The sequence below is a fragment of the Salvelinus alpinus genome, chromosome 10 (genome assembly GCF_045679555.1).
Source record: "Salvelinus alpinus chromosome 10, SLU_Salpinus.1, whole genome shotgun sequence".
Lineage (NCBI taxonomy): Eukaryota > Metazoa > Chordata > Actinopteri > Salmoniformes > Salmonidae > Salvelinus > Salvelinus alpinus.
The window spans coordinates 17,835,396-17,856,448 of NC_092095.1; the positions used below are offsets into that span (position 1 = coordinate 17,835,396).

General features: G+C 44.0%; 1 protein-coding gene across 1 annotated transcript; it reads left to right on the forward strand.

The window, feature by feature from the left end:
* Positions 1 to 769: 769 nt before the first annotated feature.
* On the forward strand, positions 770 to 20,823 carry LOC139531595 (lipase member H-like). The gene is made up of 11 exons (XM_071328184.1): positions 770 to 903; positions 17,109 to 17,214; positions 17,304 to 17,586; positions 17,724 to 17,832; positions 17,957 to 18,058; positions 18,139 to 18,228; positions 18,298 to 18,465; positions 18,607 to 18,696; positions 19,586 to 19,694; positions 19,776 to 19,949; positions 20,036 to 20,823. The coding sequence occupies exons 1-11, from the start codon at positions 852 to 854 to the stop codon at positions 20,118 to 20,120; spliced, it is 1,368 nt and encodes a 455-aa protein (XP_071184285.1). The 5' UTR covers positions 770 to 851; the 3' UTR covers positions 20,121 to 20,823.
* The last annotated feature ends 230 nt before the right edge of the window (positions 20,824 to 21,053 follow it).

Genomic DNA, 21,053 nt, shown 5'->3' on the forward strand with positions numbered 1-21,053 from the left:
AGACACAAAAGTATAGGATCAAGTAGAAATAAGTTAATAATACTTTCATCTATCATTCTCCTCTGTCTGAAGTGGGGTGTGTAGGTCAGTGGTGTGTAGGTCAGTGGGGTGTGTAGGTCAGTGGTGTGTAGGTCAGTGTGTAGGTCAGTGGCGTGTAGGTCAGTGGGGTGTGCAGGTCAGTGGTGTGTAGGTCAGTGGGGTGTGTAGGTCAGTGGTGTGTAGGTCAGTGGGTTGTGTAGGTCAGTGGGGTGTGTAGGTCAGTGGTGTGTAGGTCAGTGGGGTGTGTAGGTCAGTGGTGTGTAGGTCAGTGGGGTGTGTAGGTCAGTGGGGTGCAGGTCAGTAGGGTATGTAGGTCAGTGAGGTGTGTAGGTCAGTGAGGTGTGTAGATATGTGGGGTGTTCAGTGTAGGTCAGTGAGGTGTGTAGGTCAGTGAGGTGTGTACGTCTGTGTGGTGTGTAGGTCAGTGAGGTGTGTACGTCTGTGGTGTGTTCAGTGTAGGTCAGTCAGATGTGTAGGTCAGTGAGGTATGTGTGTCTGTGGTGTGTTCAGTGTTGGCAGTGTGTGTTTCACTAGGTAACCCAGAGACCAACCCACCTAGTCACCTCAACGACTACAACATCTCTCTGCTCTCTCTCTCTCTTTCTGCTCGTCACTGTCAGTGAGCTCTTGTCTGCTCTCTCTCCCCCTCCCTCCTCCCTCTCTCTCTCTCTGCTCTCTCTCTCTCTCTCTCCCTCCCGCCTCAATCTCTGTTTTACTAAGAGCTCCCAGTCTTTCCTCTCTCATACAAGGCTCCCTCTAGTATTGTCCGGTCTTCTCTCCCTCATTCTTTCCCTCTTTCTTTTGGTTGTAAGATGTTACTCTGGCGACTCTTTGGTTTGATGGGCTTCCTAACGCTTTGCAAAGGTAAGACTCATTTTTCTGTGACCTCAGTGGTGTGTGTGTTGAGCTAGTTGTGTGAGGCCTCCTCTCTATCCCCCTAACCCAGGTCTAACTCAGGCCTAACCCAGGTCTAACCCAGGACACACGCTTAGAAAAAAGGGTTCCAAAATGGTTCTTCAGCTGTCCCCATAGGATAACCCATTTTGGTTTCAGGTAGAACCCCTTTTTGGTTCCATGTAGATCTCTTTTGGATTGAATGTAGAACCCTCTCTGGAAAGGCTTCTACATGAAACTCAAAAAGGGTTCTACTTGGAATCAACAAGGGTTCTTCAAAGGGTTCTCCTATGGGGACAGCCAAAGAACCCTTTTTGGTTCTAGATAGCACCTTTTTTTCTAAGAGTGCAGTTTACAGAGAGAGATAGAGAAAGAGTGACATTTGTTGTTTTCTGTCTCGTATCTGTTAGCAGACATGTCTCTAAACTCCCTCCAGAACAGACATGTCTTTCTAAACTCCCTCCAGAACAGCCATGTCTCTACACTCCCTCCAGAACAGACATGTCTCTTAACTCCCTCCAGAACAGACATGTCTTTCTAAACTCCCTCCAGAACAGACATGTCTCTTAACTCCCTCCAGAACAGACATGTCTCTAAACTCCTTCCAGAACAGACATGTCTCTACACTCCCGCCAGAACAGACATGTCTCTAAACTCCCTCCAGAACAGACATGTCTCTAAACTCCCCCCAGAACAGACATGTCTCTAAACTCCCCCCAGAACAGACATGTCTCTTAACTGTCTCCAGAACAGACATGTCTCTAAACTCCCTCCAGAACAGACATGTCTCTAAACTCCCTCCAGAACAGACATGTCTCTACACTCCCTCCAGAACAGACATGTCTCTAAACTCCCTCCAGAACAGACATGTCTCTAAACTCCCCCCAGAACAGACATGTCTCTAAACTCCCCCCAGAACAGACATGTCTCTTAACTGTCTCCAGAACAGACATGTCTCTTAACTGTCTCCAGAACAGACATGTCTCTAAACTCCCTCCAGAACAGACATGTCTCTAAACTCCCTCCAGAACAGACATGTCTCTAAACTCCCTCCAGAACAGACATGTCTCTACACTCCCTCCAGAACAGACATGTCTCTAAACTCCTTCCAGAACAGACATGTCTCTAAACTCCCTCCAGAACAGACATGTCTCTAAACTCCCTCCAGAACAGACATGTCTCTTAACTCCCTCCAAAACAGACATGTCTCTAAACTCCCTCCAGAACAGACATGTCTCTAAACCCCCTCCAGAACAGACATGTCTCTAAACCCCCTCCAGAACAGACTCAAAGAACTGCCATTTATGTTCCTCCTCTTCCCCAAATATCCCTAAGTGGAGGAATTAGAGTGTGCGGTGTGTGTGTGTGTGCCCCCACAGACAGAGAGGGGCCAGAGGTAAAAGAACAGCCTGGAACTTCCCTATCTGCTCCAGTTCTGTCTTTGAGAGCAGAGGGTGATTGTGGAGAATGAGATGTGGGTCCACAGACCCCTGCTCCAACCCTCTGTGTGACAGACACCCATTATCACTAATCACGTCTTGCATAGAGGAGGAGGCGGGAGGAAGCTGTGACGGGATGAGCTGCTTTTTTATAGCAATATGATCCAATTGAGAGCAGCAGCAGAGGATCACAGAGCATGGATCAATGCTAAAGTCGCGAGACATGACGCTGAACGCTAGCCTACATGCTAATGTAACGGATGTGAAATGGCTAGCTAGTTAGCGGGTACGCGCTAATAGCGTTTCAATCAGTTACGTCACATGCTCTGAAACCTAGAAGTAGTGTTGCCCCTTGCTCTGCAAGAGCCGCGGATTTTGTGGAGCGATGGGTAACGACGCTTCGTGGGCAGGGGCGAAAATCTGAGATCAACCTTGGAGGGGACAATTACATTAAATTTTCTCAAGAGCAATTCCTGAGGGGGACACCAAAAGTAGTGCTGTAACACATAGCATACGTTGTTAAATGTATATTGAGGAACCATAATTCCTACAACTGGATAATTGATAGGTACAGTAGTTAACTGAAGGGTTTTCCCAACTTGTTCAAATGTTTAAATCATTATAATACTACTACTAATAATAGTTATAGCAGTGCTCCTTACCAGTCCAGTATGTATGCAGGTATTCGTACTTACAACCAGCAATATCAAGAAAGGTCAGTAGGTGACAATGGTACTGTACACTGTATGGGTGTAGTTTTCATAAATACAATGAACATGGTGTGATCACATCTAAAAGAATCTCCATTGAGAACCATCACAAAGTTGGTCTCCGTATTGAATTGACCTTTTAATTTGACTTTTTCTGATACATTTATATCGTCATTAAATATGTGCACCTGGCCTGAGTCTACAATATCTTTGCAAGAACAAAAAGCTTAAAATAAGTACAGTTCTAAAAGCAAAATAACTACTTCAATGAAAAACCCAAATAAATCAAACAAAATATCCTTCAGTCAGTGTCTCAACTCTTCAAACAGCAGCTATGGACAAGTATGTCGCACAAAGTATGCAATTTTAAATAAAATAACATGAAATAAATAATTTGTAAGTGTACTGAAAACTACTAAACAAAAGAACAACTATCAATTACACCATGGGTTCTCAAACAGGGGTCCATGGACTAATTGCAAGGGGTCCGTGAAATAAAAAAGTGTAATGAATGTAGTCAGTACCACAAGGTTTCCAGTAAGTTTACATATAATATAGAGGGGGTGGAGGTCCCTGAGGACCGCTCAAAACCTTGCCTGCCTTGCCTCAAAATATGCAGGGGTTCCAGTACCCCAAAAAGGTTGAGAACCACTGCTATACACACTACTGAACAAAAGAACCGAGCATATGTTTGCGGGTTTCCTCAACAACACATCAGTTGGCACTTTCGCAATGCCCTCGCCTGTTGTCTCCGACACCCTGTATAGCCCAATAAACTCCTTGTGAGGGACATGGTCATGGTCAACATAACGCAGACAGACATTCTCCTGTTCAGCACCAGAGACATCTTGAGTACCATCAACAATTAATGAAAATTGTACAATCGGAAGAGACCTAATCTCAGCTGCAATGCCTCGAATGACTATTGGCCATGATGTTCAGAATTCCATTCTGTGCTTTGGGGCCTGTGTACATTGTGGTACGCTCTGTTAACCACTTCAGTAAAATGGGATCATCCTCTTCTGCCCTAAGTTTCAAAATCTGGTATAAATTCCCACTGTCATCCGTGTGGCCTCTAAAGGCTTGTCCCTGTCTTACTACATGCCGCACCGAACTAACAATTTTCATCAAGCAATGCCTTGCGTCATCCTGCTGTTTACCCCACGCGCTGGACATAACTGGACACTGATTGGATTTAGCTGGTGTGCTGTTACAATTACAAAGTGGCGGTGGGTTTGGCAATTTTGATGTGCTGTGAATTTTTCAATGGCTTTTCTCCAGTTCCTAAATCCTGCACTAATGAAGGCAGCATCAGCTCTTTGGCCAAAAGATGGCTGGCTTGAAAACCCTTGGCTCCAGTGAAAACACAACACTCCTTTTACTGATGGATTATAATGTAGCCAGGGGAAATCGCGAAACCATCTCTCTTGAAACGTCAACACTCTGTTGGCAAGAGTTTGCGGTTCTATAAATTGTGGGTGTGGCTGATATGGTTTTGTGCCATCACTGTGGTAACTGGACAATGCTGTGCCACTGTCCCCTAACAAGGGTGACACTTGGTCCTGCCGTGGCTGTGACACTCACCTCTGAAGTCTCTCTCCCTGGCTCTTTCCCTTTCACCACCCTAACTGACTCAGTCTGTCTCCTAGAAAATAAATAAGGTGTTTGCTGTACTCCTAACTACCGGTACCCAAAACTACACAATTAATCACAACAGCAATACCATTGCCGTAAACAAATCTTAGTTTAGTCACCAGTTTAAGTTGAGAGTGGGGGTATCCATGGCATTTTCCAATTATGTCCCTATTTTACAAGTCAAAAAAATTGAGAACCTTTCATAATGTTGCCAAACAAAGACTCAACAAACTTACCTGAGACTCCCTGTCCCTACCCATCTGTACCCAGTTCTGTCTGTGTGCCATCTGTGGCCTGCTCTGCCTAATGACATCATTGTGAAACATTTCCATTAGCATTTCACTTCTTTCTTATGAACATTTTATCAACTGGTCTTTGAGATATTAGGCTACTAGAGTTCTTACTTTGCGTTTTGGTGTACTGAAAAATACTCTGATGTCCGTCTTTTTACTTTTTTCTGACATTTTTCTACCTGGCTGGCTGGCTGACCGGTCTAGCTGCACACACACATTTACACAACACATGCTGCAACGTTTTGAAATTTTAACATAGTTTGTTTCATATTGGCAGGCTTCCAACAATAGCTGAGTTTGCAAAGCTAGCGAGCATCAATTCCGTTTCTGTGGTGTTTGCTATAATCTTTGCTACCTGGTTAAAGGTGAAAAAAATAAAAAATTCACTAGCGACAATTTAGCTTTTGCAACGAGACCATTAAATATATTTAAGACAATGGTATAAGAGAGTGTAGTTCTGTTCAGTTTGGACTTCAGTTTATCGCTAACCTTATCACAGGGACTTTGAAGCACTACAGCTGCATGCTAATCTTGGAATAAACTGACGATAGCAAATATTCCATCTTTGACGACGCCACATAAATGGAATAGGTACTAGCTAGCTTGATAGTTAATGTTTGCTTTAGTTTGCGCGCTAGCTCTGCAAATTCAGCTAGTGTGTGAACCCTGCAACATAAAACAAATATATACATTGCTAAGGCGCGATTGACTGGATTAACCTCACGTCAGTTACGTACACTGAGTGCCTTTCTGACAGTAGATACGAGCCCTCTATTACCTTGCCAGCTAAAGAACTGGCAGTGGATCAAACCATTGTGAGGCAAAGGGCGGGGGGGTCGCAATCTTGTGAAATTTAAAAACGCGCTATTAAGTGTCTATAATCAGCACAAGTGCTTTCATTGCGTATTATTAATATTATTGAAATTACATAGTTATGTTTACAGTGATATATTGGGGGGGACAAATCATATTTTCCCCAGGATGGGGGGGTCGTGTCCCCCCCCGTCCCCCCTGGGATTTCCGCCTATGTTCGTGGGTGACTGTTGTTGATGTGTGCAGAGGGTCCCTGGTTCGCGCCCGGGTCGGGGCGAGGGGACGGTTTAAAGTTATACTGTTACACTAACACCAGTGGTGTATAGTACTTAAGTAAAAATACTTTAAGGCCAGGCACCACGGGCCAAAATTGTGATTTTGCTTCCATCTGTCCATTTTCAGATTTTGGGATATTTTGCAACTATAACTTTCATAAAATGTACAAAAATATCGGCAATAATGTCATTTTATCCCAACACCCTCAACTACACCTACCATAAATGTCGTTCTTGATAGCATGTTTCATGTTATAATCTCCACCCGGCACAGCCAGAAGAGGACTGGCCAACCCTCATAGCCTGGTTTCTTCCTAGGTTTTGGCCTTTCTAGGGAGTTTTTCCTAGCCACCGTGCTTCTACACCTGCATTGCTTGCTGTTTGGGGTTTTAGGCTGGGTTTCTGTACAGCGCTTTGATATATCAGCTGATGTAAGAAGGGCTTATAAATACATTTGATTTGATGTAGAACTTCAACCGCAATTTTTAAAACCGTTTATGTTGAATCATATATATCATTCAAACGCTTGTTTTTCCGGAGCATATCGTTAGCTAGTCCATACATGGCTGTATCCTTTGTAGACATAGTGCTCCGCGCTGAAAAATGTGTCATTTCCTGACATCCAATTGGTTACTGGCATTTAAAGGCCCTTTCCGGGAACCTGATTGGTTAAAATGCCTAATGTGCCACTTCCTTGTTTGAGAATATCTCCTGCGAAGAATCAACGTAAAGAGAGACAAAATGATAAAATCTCGAAGAATATACATACAGTATGTGAATAAAAATAGGTGATCTCAGTTAGCCAATGGGAGAAAAGCAGTGAATGAAAGAAAAAATGTGCCTGATCCGACGATCGAGGCAGTACATGTAGAGGAGGAATAGGAGGTAGCCCGCAGCTGCGCGTTGAGACGCAAATTAGTTGAGATGAAGACGACAACTAGCCGCGATCAACCAGACAGCAGCCAGCCAAACAGTGGCTTTTATTCCACATGTCTCAAATAAACTAACTTGTACATTATTTGATTTGCCCTAAGTGTATAAACACTGGACTGAAAATCACCATAGACTTCATCAACCAGTGATTCTGTAATTCTGTCATGATAGAATGTGCAGACTGTGAAGGTGATCGTGATGCATTTCGGAGGAGTGTTTACACTTCCTCAAGGCTGCAGGAGTGCTCCAGGGGAGATATGGCATTTGATATAAATGTGAGGATGGTTCTTCTAGCCCACGGACTTGGTTATGCAACTCTAAAGAAAATAAGCAAAGTCCTAGGGATTCCTTCCTTGCTTCTAAGCTCATATCAGAGACATGACAGGTAAATTAAAAGGGAGAGTAGCCCATTATTGTCAGGTGACTTGCTGTATATACTGTGGCTTGCAAAAGTATTCACCCCCCTTGGCATTTTTCCTATATTGTTGCCTTACAACCTGGAATTAAAATTCAATTTTGGGGGGTTTGTATCATTTGATTTACACAAAATGCCTACCACTACAAATATGTAAAATATTTTTATAGTGAAATTAACAAGAAATAAGACAAAAAACAGAACTTGAGCATGCATAATTATTCACCCCCCCCCCCCCCCCCAAAAAAAAAGATTGCTGGGATACAGCCAGTATGGCAGTAGCCACATTCAATGAGGGAGCCACTGCTATATCATAATGTGAAGAACAAATTGTGGCTTGATAGCACTTTGGTGACACTGGAGCAATCAGAGAGGAGTTGTGAGAGCTGATGCTGCTTCAATGGAGTGTGCCAAGCGTAGGCCCAGCAACAACTCAAGGAGGGCTTTACATATATTTTTAACATTTTTATTTCACCTTTATTTAACCATGTAGGCTAGTTGAGAACAAGTTCTCATTTACAACTGCGACCTGGACAAGATAAAGCAAAGCAGTTCGACACATACAACAACACAGAGTTACACATGGAATAAACAAACATACGGTCAATAATACAGTAGGAAAAAAAGTATATGTACAGTCGAGGCCAAAAGTTTTGAGAATGACACAAATATTAATTTCCACAAAGTTTGCTGCTTCAGTGTCTTTAGATATTTTTGTCAGATGTTACTATGGAATACTGAAGTATAATTACAAGCGTTTCATAAGTGTCAAAGGCTTTTATTGACAATTAAATGAAGTTGATGCAAAGAGTCAATATTTGCTGTGTTGACCCTTCTTTTTCAAGACCTCTGCAATCCGCCCTGGCATGCTGTCAATTAACTTCTGGGCCACATCCTGACTGATGGCAGCCCATTCTTACATAATCAATGCTTGGAGTTTGTTTGTCCACCCGCCTCTTGAGCATTGATCACAAGTTCTCAATGGGATTAAGGTCTGGGGAGTTTTCCTGACCCAAAATATCGAAGTTTTGTTCCCTGAGCCACTTAGTTATCACTTTTGCCTTATGGCAAGGTGGTCCATCATGTTGGAAAAGACATTGTTCGTCACCAAACTGTTCCTGGATGGTTGGGAGAAGTTGCTCTCGGAGGATGTGTTGGTACCATTCTTTATTCATGGCTGTGTTCTTAAGCAAAATTGTGAGTGAGCTCACTCCCTTGGCTGAGAAGCAACCCCACACATGAATGGTCTCAGGATGCTTTACTGTTGGCATGACACAGGACTGATGATAGCGCTCACCTTGTCTTCTCCGGACAAGCTTTTTTCCGGATGCCCCAAACAATCGGAAAGGGGATTCATCAGAGAAAATGACTTTACCCCAGTCCTCAGCAGTCCAACCCTGTACCTTTTGCAGAATATCAGTCTGTCCTTGATGTTTTTCCTGGAGAGAAGTGGCTTCTTTGCTGCCCTTCTTGACACCAGGCCATCCTCCAAAAGTCTTCGCCTCACTGTGCGTGCAGATGCACTCACACCTGCCTGCTGCCATTCCCGATCAAGCTCTGTACTGGTGGTGCCCCGATCCCGCAGCTGAATAAACTTTAGGAGATGGTCCTGGCACTTGCTGGACTTTCTTGGGCACCCTGAAGCCTTCTTCACAACAATTGAACCGCTCTCCTTGAAGTTCTTGATGATCCGATAAATGGTTGATTTAGGTGCAATCTTACTGGCAGCAATATCCTTGCCTGTGAAGCCCTTTTTGTGCAAAGCAATGATGACAGCACAAGTTTGCTTACAGGTAACCATGGTTGACAGAGGAAGAACAATGATTCCAAGCACCACCCTCCTTTTGAAGCTTCCAGTCTGTTATTCGAACTCAATCAGCATGACAGAGTGATCTCCAGCCCTGTCCTCGACAACACTCACACCTGTGTTAACGAGAGAATCACTGACATGATGTCAGCTGGTCCTTTTGTGGCAGGGCTGAAATGCAGTGGAATTTTTTTGGGGGGGGATTCAGTTAATTTGCATGGCAAAGAGGAACTTTGCAATTAATTGCAATTCATCTGATCACTCTTCATAACATTCTGGAGTATATGCAAATTGACATCATACAAACTGAGGCAGCAGACTTTGTGAAAATTTATATTTGTGTCATTCTCAAAACTTTTGGCCATGACTGTACAGTGTGTACAAATGAGGTAAGATAAGGCAATAAAATAGGCCATAGTGGCGAGGTAATTACGATATAGCAATTAAACACTGGAGTGTTAAATGTGCAGAAGATGAATGTGCAAGTAGAGATACTGGGGTGCAAAGGAGCAAAATAAATAAATAAATACAGTATGGAGATGAGGTAGTTGGCTATTTACAGATGGGCTATGTACAGGTGCAATGATCGGTGAGCTGCTCTGACAGCTGGTGCTTGATGTTAGTGAGGGAGATAAGAGTCTCCAGCTTCAGCAATTTTTGCAGTTCGTTCCAGTCATTGGCAGCAGAGAACTGGAAGGAAAGGCGGCCAAAGGAGGAATTGGCTTTGGAGGTGACCAGTGAAATATACCTGCTGGAGCGAGTGCTGTGGGTGGGTGCTGCTATGGTGACCAGTGAACTGATATAAGGCAGGGATTTACCTAGCAAAGACTTGTAGGTGACCTGGAGCCAGTGGGTCTGACGACGAGTATGAAGTGAGGGCCAGCCAACGAGAGCGTACAGGTCGCAGTGGTGGGTAGTATATGGGGCTTTGGTGACAAAACTGATGGCACTGTGATAGACTGCATCCAATTTGTTGAGTAGAGTGTTGGAGGCTATTTTGTAAATCACATCGCCGAAGTCGAGTATTGGTAGGATAGTCATTTTACGAGGGTATGTTTGGCAGCATGAATGAAGGATGCTTTGTTGCGAAATAGGAAGCCGATTCTAGATTTAATTTTGGATTGGAGATGCTTAATGTGAGTCTGGAAGGAGAGTTTACAGTCTAACCAGACACCTAGGTATTTGTAGTTGTCCACATATTCTAGGTCAGAACCGTCCAGAGTAGTGATGCTGGACGGGCGGACAGTTGTGGGCAGCGATCGGTTGAAGAGGATGCATTTAGTTTTACTTGCATTTAAGAGCAGTTGGAGGCCACGGAAGGAGAGTTGTATTGTATTGAAGCTCGTCTGGAGGTTAGTTAGCACAGTGTCCAAAGAAGGGCCAGAAGTACAGTATACCGAATGGTGTCGTCTGCGTAGTGGTGGATCAGAGAATCACCAGCAGCAAGAGCGACATCATTGACGTATGCAGAGAAGAGAGTCGGCCCGAGAATTGAACCATGTGGCACCCCCATAGAGACTGCCAGAGGTCCAACAGGCCCTCCGATTTGACACACTGAACTCTATCGGAGAAGTAGTTGGTGAACCAGGCGAGGCAGTCATTTGAGGAACCAAGGCTGTTGAGTCTGCCGACAAGAATGTGGTGATTGACAGAGTCGAAAGCCTTGGCCAGGTCGATGAATACGGCTGCACAGTATTGTCTCTTACATGGGTCAGGCATAGCTGATTAATGTTCTGCACATTTCAACAGCCATACAAAATCCTTGTATGTGACAAATTGAGCAAAGTGACATGAGAATTTGCTCAAAACTGCATATTTGTCCAACAGACTAGTATTCAAAGCATATGCTCTACTGCTTGAAACAAATGTATTAAATGTGCTAATGTATTTTTAAAAAGTATATTTGATGTTTGTCAATTTAGAAGTGATATATGTATTAATGTGACATAAATTGTCATATTTATGGAAAGTACATTAGAATGTGGCCTTAAAGTACTACTTATGTTATTTTTTGGGGGTATGTATACTTTACTATTTATATTTTTTGACAATTTTTACTTTTACTTCACTACATTACAAAAGAAAATACATTTTATTCGTTACATTTTTAATGCTTAGCAGGACAGGAAAATTGTTAAATTCACGCATTTATCAAGAGAACATCCCTGGTCATCCCTACTGCCTCTGATCTGGTGGACTCACTAAACACACATGCTTCGTTTGTAAATTATGTCTGAGTGTTGGAGTGTGCCTCTGGGTATCCGTAAATTTAAAAAACAAGAAAATGGTGCCATCTGGTTTGTTAATATAAGGAATTTGAAATTATTTATACTTTTATTTTTGATACTTAAGTAGATTTAAAACCAAATGCTAGTATTTTACTGGGTGACTTTCACTTGAGTAATTTTCTATGAAGGTATCTTTACTTTTACTCAAGTATGACAATTGAGTACTTTTTCCACCACAGCTGACACTAATAACTGATGTGGCTTGAACAATAACAAGCTACATGGTAATGCTACCGAGTAATGACACTCAATGCTACATGCTAAAACTCAGTCCTGTGGCTAATGCTACATGCTAAAACTCAGTCCTGTGGCTAATGCTACATGCTAAAAGTCTAAAAAGTCAAAGCCTGGCTGCAGCCAAGGAGAGAGAATAAAATATCATACAGTACAACAAACCACAGAGAAGAACTTTCCAGAGCAAGTTTCTGTGAGGCACCTTTAACCTTTCACCTGAACAGTGGCTGGGGGAGGGGGCGAAGATGAGACAGAATGAGAGTGAACTGGGTGAGAGGATGAAACTGGACGTCTTAAAACCTCTACTCACTCCGACTCAGATCAACAATGAGACCGGAAAAACAAAATGTCAGGAGTGAGGAAGGGACAGAGAAAAAGAGAGAGCGAGAGATACAGAAAGGCGGGTGGAGTCGGAAATTATATTGTATGTTATTATTGGTAGTATTTGGGAACTGTTGCCTCACTAAACATCAAAACCCTAGCATATTTTAATCAACTCATAGAAGTTCATAAACCGTTAACCTATCTGACATTACCAGTTATAAACAGCAGGCCATTTAACCAGTAAACACTCTTCACTTTCCATCTCTACCACAGGCACAACCTGCAGTACTACTTATTTCACTGAGAGGGAGGCAGATATAATAGCGTTTAAAAAAAAAACATGATTTTTTTCTCTCTCTGAAATGAAACCATCAAGTGACTGATGTCAAACAAATACATCTGTCATTGAACAACCTCATGCCATGATTAGATAGTGAAAAAACACACCAATCTTTCATAAATCCGTTAATCCTTAAGAGTTTGATTGATGCACCTGTGCGTCAATCTAAGTGACAAAAAAAAAAATCGGTCAGTTTAAGCTAGAGATAGCATGGGCTGCGTCTCAATCCACAGCATCCACATGTCGGCCTTCCGCATCTGATTGGAAGGTGGCCGAGCTACAGCGGTGTTTGTCAGGCCATGAGACATTCCAAAAATCAGTTCTCTCACGAAAATGTGGGGTTAAATATGTTTAAAAAATCACATATTTCCTGAGCTTTCTTATATCCCCTAGACATAGCATAGACACTTCAAAACCTTATTCCTTATGATTATTTTTTTTTACTGTTTATTTTGCCATTTATGAAGGGAAAGGGAAATACCTAGTCAGTTGTACAACTGAATGCATTCAACTGAAATGTGTCTTTCGCATTTCAAATCAAAGTTTATTTGTCACGTGCGCCAAATACAACATGTTACAGTTACCTTACAGTGAAATGCTTACTTACAGGCTCTAACCAATAGTGCAAAAAAGGTTTTAGGTGAACAATAGGTAAGTAAAGAAATAAAACGACAGTGAAAAATAACAGTAGCGAGGCTATATACAGTAGGGAGGCTATAAAAGTAGCGAGGCTACATACAGACACCGGTTAGTCAGGCTGATTGAGGTAGTATGTACATGTAGATATGGTTAAAATGACTATGCATATATGATGAAAAGAGAGTAGCAGTAGCGTAAAAGAGGGGTTGGCGGGTGGTGGGTGGGACACAATGCAGATAGCCCGGTTAGCCAATGTGCAGGAGCACTGGTTGGTCGGCCCAATTGAGGTAGTATGTACATGAATGTATAGTTAAAGTGACCATGCATATATGATAAACAGAGAATAGCTGCAGCGTAAAAAGAGGGGTTGGGGGGGGGGGGGGGGGCACAATGCAAATAGTCCGGGTAGTCATTTGATTACCTGTTCAGGAGTCTTATGGCTTGGGGGTAAAAACTGTTGAGAAGCCTTTTTGTCCTAGACTTAGCACTCCGGTACTGCTTGCCGTGCGGTAGTAGAGAGAACAGTCTATGACTGGGGTGGCTGGGGTCTTTGATAATTTTTAGGGCCTTTCTCTGACACCGCCTGGTGTAGAGGTCCTGGATGGCAGGCAGCTTAGCCCCAGCGATGTACTGGGCCGTACGCACTACCCTCTGTAGTGCCTAGTGGTCAGAGGCCGAGCAATTGCCATACCAGGCAGTAGTGATGCAACCAGTCAGGATGCTCTTGATGTTGCAGCTGTAGAACCTTTTGAGGATCTCAGGACCCATGCCAAATCTTTTTAGTCTCCTGAGGGGGAATAGGTTTTGTCGTGCCCTCTTCACGACTGTCTTGGTGTGTTTTTACCATTCTAGTTTGTTGTTGATTTGGACCCCAAGGAACTTGAAGCTCTCTACATGCTCCACTCCAGCCCCGTCGATGAGAATGGGGGCGTTCTCGGTCCGCCTTTTCCTGTAGTCCATGATCATCTTCTTAGTCTTGGTGACATTGAGGGATAGGTTGTTATTCTGGCACCACCCGGCCAGGTCTCTGACATCCTCCCTATAGGCTGTCTCGTCGTTGTCGGTGATCATGCCTACCACCGTTGTGTCGTCTGCAAACTTAATGATGGTGTTGGAGTCGTGCCTGGCCATGCAGTCGTGGGTGAACAGGGAGTACAGGAGGGGACTGAGCATGCACCCCTGGGGAGCTCCAGTGTTGCGGATCAGCGTTGCAGATGTGTTCCTACCTGCCCTCACCACCTGGGGGCGGCCCGTGTGCTATTCAATGTTTTTCTATGATCAAATTCAACATTTTCTTAAAATATATTTTTTTCAATTTTGGGGGAATACCTAAAGGGGTCCTAAAATTCTAAATCAAATAGCAAAAAGATCCATGGTATGACCGTCTTAAAACAACTCTACGTTAGCTTAGTACTCCCCTCCCCCAACGACTTAGACTTTTAGAGGTTAAACTATAAAAGCTAATTTACCAACATTTCTGATATAATAGTGTTTTGGAATGAAACTTTTTAAACATAAAAAGCTTTGCTTTATCTTGGCCAGGTCGCAATTGTAAATGAGAACTTGTTGGTGAAAGGTGAAATAAAAAAAATTAAAAAAACTTTATTCCAATTGCATTTAGTTTAGTTTTTCTTTTTGAAAATACTGGTAGGGGTCAAGAACAATGTAAAAATCAAATCAAATGTTATTGGTCACATACACATGGTTAGCAGATGTTAATGCGAGTGTAGAAAAATGCTTGTGCTTCTAGTTCCGACTATGTAGTAATATCTAACAAGTAATCTAACAAATTCACAACAACTACCTTATACATACAAATATAAAGGGATGAATAAGAATATATACATATAAATATATGATTGAGCGATGGCGTCCGGCATAGGCAAGATGCAGTAGATGGTGTAGAATACAGTATATAGATATGAGATGAGTCATGTAGGATATGTAAACATTATTAAAGTGCCGTTATTTAAAGTGACTAGTGATACCTTCATTAAGTTCATTTATTTAAGTGGCCAGAGATTTGAGTCCATATGTTGGCAGCAGCCTCTCTATGTTAGTGATGGCTGTTTAACAGTCTGATGGTCTCTCGGTCCCAGCTTTGATGCACCTGTACTGACCTCGCCTTCTGGATGATATCAGGGTGAACAGGCAGTGGTTCAGGTGGTTGTTGTCCTTGATTATATTTTTGGCCTTCCTGCGACATCGGTTACTGTAGGTGTCCTGGGGGGCAGGTAGTTTTCCTCCAGTGATGAGTTGTGCAGACCGCAATACCCTCTGGAGAGCCTTGTGGTTGAGGGCGGTGCAGTTGCCGTACCAGCCGGTGATACAGCCCGACAGGATGCTGTCATGAAGCTAGCCCTTTCAGTGAATTGGCTAGCAGAGATGTGAACAACCCCCTCTCCTGTTGGGAGGGGGGGGGGATGCAGTTTTACAACTTAACCCCCACGTCATAAATTCCGTAAAGAGACTCTCCCTGGCCATGCAGTATGGAGAGTTTCACAGTAGAACAAAGGAACTTCTACTACATCACAGAATTTGAGAACTGAGTGTGTAAACGGTCGGTGGAGAAGCCAGCCACGACCCGGTCCATTTTGTTTCATGTTTGTGACCTCGCGAAGGACAGGAAACACACATAACTATATCTCTGAATGGGTACATTTCTCAATTATGGTGTTTGAATGTCCGTCTGCTGGAGAGTTAATCCGAGTCTCTCTCTCTCTTTCTGTTTCCCTGAAGATCAGTCTTCGTAGGTTAGAATGGATACTTCAGAGTACCATTCAGAAATGTTCTCATAGAATAGATGTTTCGGCGGTTGTCGGTATTTGTATCCCAGGTTTACATCATTTCTAGCTACAGACTAGTAATTAGTATCTAAGATTTGCTATTATTCTGTAGGGATCGATAGTCTCAGAGTTGAACCATTTCCAGCCGTGTAGCCAATGCTCCACGTGTTATGGTTTTCTAATCTTGGTACTCAAACCTGTGCCACCTCAGCTTACACCGAGGTATGCATGGTCTAAACTATTCACAATCACAGCTCACGCTGTGGGTTTGCTCAGTCTTAAGAGGATTTCCTCAGGAGGGGTTTTTATTCGTAACAATAGGAAAGGGCTGTTCCATGACACCAGATCATGTCTGTGCTCACGGGGGAGGGCCAATGACTTAGTTAAACTGTAAAGGGAATACAATTCTCTCACATTAAAGGTTTAACATCACATTACACATAGTTTTATCTTTACTCATTCATTTTATACAAGAATTAGATGCAAACACCATAACTGAGAAATGTACACATTCAGAGATATAGTTATGTGTGTTTCCAGTCCTTCATGAGGTCACCAAATGAAACACACTCAACATAACTGTCCCTAACTGTCCACGGACTCTTCCCACAAGTGGACATATAGTTTCATTTTCCCATTTTGGGGATTTAGGAGTTCGGCCACGTGAAATCCTTTGTTCACTCTGAGGCCCCTCTCTTTGCATGGCCAGGGGGAGAGAGTCTCCACCAGGAATTTAGGACCTGAGATAACAGAACCTGGGTGTAGGAGAGGGTGAGAACCCACGATCTATACCCAGAAAGGGCCACGTCATGACAATGCTCTCGATTGTGCATCTGTAAAAGTTTGAGTGATTTAGATGACAAGCCACATTTCTTCACAAGCCTCCTGAGGTTGAAGAGGTTGGAGTTAGAGTATTCACCAGCTGCCTGATCATGTTTAAATGCAAAATGAAAGAAGAAGTTGGGGTTCACAGTAAGAGCAGAGAATGACCTGACCCTGACCTAGGGCTAGCAGCGTATCAATGAACACACACACACAGCAGAGGAGGCTGGTGGGAGGAGCCATAGGAGGAGAGCACAGGCTCATTGTAATGGCTGGGATTGAATAAATGGAACGGTATCAAACATATAGAAATCACGTTTGACTCCTTTCCATGAATTACATTCCAGCCATTACAATGAGCCTGTCCTCCTATAGCTCCTCCAACCAGCCTCCTCTGACACACACACCCCTTCTCTCCCCAGGCCAGGATAGTGGTGTAGGAGCACTGTGTGATGACTTTACAGACCTGGACTTCCATGAGTGCTTCCTCGGGACCACCCTGAACATTAAGCTGCTGCTCTACACCAAGTAGGTTAGAAAGAGAGAGAGTGTGTGTGTGTAAGCAGTTGGATAAAAAGTAATGACATTTTCTGAATAAAGTCTTCTCCCTCCTTCAGGTATAACCTACGCTGCGGCAGAGAGTTGAACCACCACCAGCTGTCCTCCCAGCCACTCTTCAACCTCTCCCTGCCCACGGCTTTCGTCATCCACGGCTACCGGCCCACCAGGGCCCCTCCGTTCTGGGTGGACCACGTCGTCCAGCTGCTGTCTGAGCAGGAGGACATGAACATCTTGGTAGTGGACTGGAACAGAGGAGCTGCTAACCTCAACTACTTCACTGCTGTGACCAACACACGACAGGCTGCCAACAACCTCACCGGCTTCATACTCAACATGCAGGTGTGTGGCTTGAGGGACGGGGGGGTGGTGGGGGTAGGGGGGGGATTGTGGAGTGTTGCTCATTTACTGAGAATCTTCAGTTGTTCTATGAGTCTTGGGTCAATGTTGCTTAATGTTCACTGTGTGTGTGTGTGTAGGCAGAGGGAGCGCCTCTGAGTTCGGTCCACCTGATCGGGTCGAGTCTGGGAGCTCACCTGGCTGGGTTCGTAGGAGCAAACCTGAAGGGCAAGATCGGCCGCATCACAGGTAGGATAAGAGAGTCTGTGCTCTTTGAACCTATTATTTGATTAATTCATTAATACATGTATCAATTAATTTATGTATTAAGTGGTTAATTAATTGTTTAATTGGATCATTAATTGATGTCCAGGTCTGGACCCAGCGGGGCCCATGTTCACTGGAGCGACACCTGAGGAGAGACTAGACCCTTCAGACGCCATGTTTGTAGATGTACTACACACTGACATGAACTGTAAGTACTGACATGCTGTGTGTGTGCGTGGCGAGGGATTCTTTAGATGTGTGTTTTTATCTTCCTATTTGTTCGTGCAGCGTTTGGTCTCAGAGGTCAACATGGTCATATTGACTACTACGCCAACGGAGGATCTGACCAGCCAGGCTGCCCCAAGACCATCTTCTCAGGTGAGTCTCTCTCACACACACACACACACGTAATAACACTGTAATAACTCACCGCTTTGTCTTTTGTAGGGAAGTCATATTTCATGTGTGACCACCAGCGCTCTGTGTTCCTGTACCTGTGTGCTCTCAACCGAACCTGCAGTCTCACAGCCTACCCCTGCTCCTCCTACAGCGACTTCCTGGACGGCCGGTGCCTGCAGTGTGAGGCTTTTAAGCCCGCACCCTGCCCTATGCTAGGTGAGGACAGCATTCCCACTGGTCAACCCAGAATCTCACTGAATCCGTAAACAAGGGAAGAGATGCTTGTCAACAAATCATTGATCAAGTGGCTTGGTTGCCATACCAACAATAACGTTGTATCCATGGTTACCGCCCCAGGTTATGACGTCAGCAGGTGGAGGGATATTCTGCTGCGATTGGGTCAGACCAAGGTATACTTCACCACCACTGCCACGTTGCCCTATAAAAGTAAGTTCAACACCCCTGACTATCTAGCAGTGATTAATATACACTACATTACCAAAAGTGTGTGGACAACTGCTTGTCGAATATCTCATTCCAAAATCATGGGCATTAACATAGTTGGTTGCCCCTTTACTGCTATAATCATGAAAAACAACCCCAGACCATTATTCCTCTTCCACCAAACTTTACAGTTGGCACTATGCATTCGGGCAGGTAGCGTTCTCCTGGCATCGGCCAAACCCAGATTCGTCCGTCGGAATGCCAGATGGTGAAACGTGATTAATTAATATTGTGCTGACGTTGCTTCCAGAGGCAGTTTGGAACTTGGTAGTGAGTGTTGCAGTCGAGGACAGACGATTTTTACGCACTACGCGCTTACCTTTCTGTGAGCTTGTGTTGCTTACCACTTCGTGACTGAGCCGTTGTTGGTCCTAGATGTTTCCACTTCACAATAACATCACAGTTGACCGGGGCAGCTCCAACAGGGCAGAAATTTGATGAACTGACTTGTTGGAAAGGTGGCATCCTATGACGGTGCCACGTTGAAAGTCACTGAGCTCTTCAGTAACGCCATTCTACTGCCAATGTTTGTCAATAGAGATTGATTGCATGGCTGTATGCTCAATTTTATACACCTGTCAGCAGCGGGTGTGGCTGAAATAGTCAAATCAACTAATTTGAAGGGGTATCCACATACTTTTGTATATATAGTGAACATAATGCTTCTGAAGCAATGAGTTCTTAAAGATTAATTGTGTGTGACACGTTGTGCATGTGTGTATATATATAACACAGTGTGTGTGTGTGTGTATATATATATATATATATAACACAGTGTGTGTGTGTGTGTGTGTGTATATATATATATATATATACACATACATATATATAGAGGTCAGCTACAGGGTGGACATGGTGACATGGAACCGGTACCCGCGCTGGGGAGTCCTCATCCTCAGACTCCACAGTGGCAGGAACTTCACTGAGGCACGCATTGACCGGTCAGTCTCGCACGCTTACACGCACACACACATTTGTGTCAGTAAGACCTCTATCCCTCTCACCCTCTCTCTCCTCCAAAGTAAGCTGTTCAGGTTTGAGAAGTACACCTCCACCCGTCTGTTGGTCCAGTTTGATGAGGACCTTCAGCCCATCCAGAAGATATCCCTCAGCATTGCTACCAGAAACGTGATAGGCCCTCGCTACAAAATCCGACTAATCCACATCCGCCTCACCCCCCTGGAGCAACCCGACAGGTGAGAGACCACCACACACCTGAGTTACACACTTTTCCCCCTCTTTTCTGCATTCCCTATATACTCCCTTTCTCTCCTCCCTCCAGGCCGCTGATGTGTCGCTATGACATCATCATGGAGGAGAATATTGAGGTGGCGTTCCGCCCTCTGCCCTGCGACCCTCGTCTCTGAGCCACCACCAGAGGGCACTCTCCTCACACACAGGGCCTCCCCAGCCACACACCCAAATGAACCACAAGGGGCAGACAGTTGACATCGTCCCCCCCCACACTGCTTCTGCCGTTGTATAGTCTAGCCAGGCTGCAGGATCACATGCTTTGGCATAGATGGTGAAGACTAGGTGGAGCCACCACCGTGTTTCTTACAGCTCTCCAGTTCTATGAGATCTGATTGCAGTGTGGATTAGGGGTCATCTTGGTTGGAAAACACAACAGAACACTGGTGGACCATACAGAGATAACTGAAGAGCTGAATAATGATGTTGCTGATCAGGGGGGTTGTTGGGAGTTTTCCTCTCTCTTTCACGGCTCTCTAGTTCTGTGCCTTATGAAGGTTGATGGTGTTTCTATGACAATTCTGTATTTTAATGCAGTCAGAGGGCATTCATAACCTGCTATAACCAGTCATATGATGTTGTAACTCTTCAGTGTAGCTCCTGGTTTGTGTCAGTGTCTTGTGCATGTGTATTGCAGCGCTGACATAACTGAGCAGCTAAAAAAAACTACTTGAAACAATGAAATTGTATTAAAAGTGGAAATGTTTTTATAAATGATATTTAAAAAATCATGGTACAGTGGTGTAATCTTATTTTTGTAAAGACTTTGTGTTTCTACCTACATTGTTTGAAATAAATACACCATGTGTTTCACTGTGATCTGACTGGACTTTCTCCCACATCGCCTCTGCTACTGTGGGGTTAAAGGTTAAGGCCTGCCCTTTGCTGCTAAGCACTAACTACCTGTACAGTTGGGTATCCTCATGACCAGTCAGCTCTGTTTAGTCCAGCTGGGAATTATTCCATGGTTCAGGCTCCGCTGACCCTAGAAAAGTCTGACCTCTGACCTATCTGTCTGGCAGGGGCATTAACTCTGTTCCTTGAATAGT

Excerpts from the sequence above, each read along its gene's own strand:
- LOC139531595 (XM_071328184.1), top strand. The coding sequence starts at position 852 with ATGTTACTCTGGCGACTCTTTGGTTTGATGGGCTTCCTAACGCTTTGC. Across the intron at positions 17,833-17,956 it reads CAAGATCGGCCGCATCACAG|GTCTGGACCCAGCGGGGCCC; the intron begins GTAGGATAAGAG and ends ATTGATGTCCAG. Across the intron at positions 18,059-18,138 it reads ACTACACACTGACATGAACT|CGTTTGGTCTCAGAGGTCAA; the intron begins GTAAGTACTGAC and ends TTGTTCGTGCAG.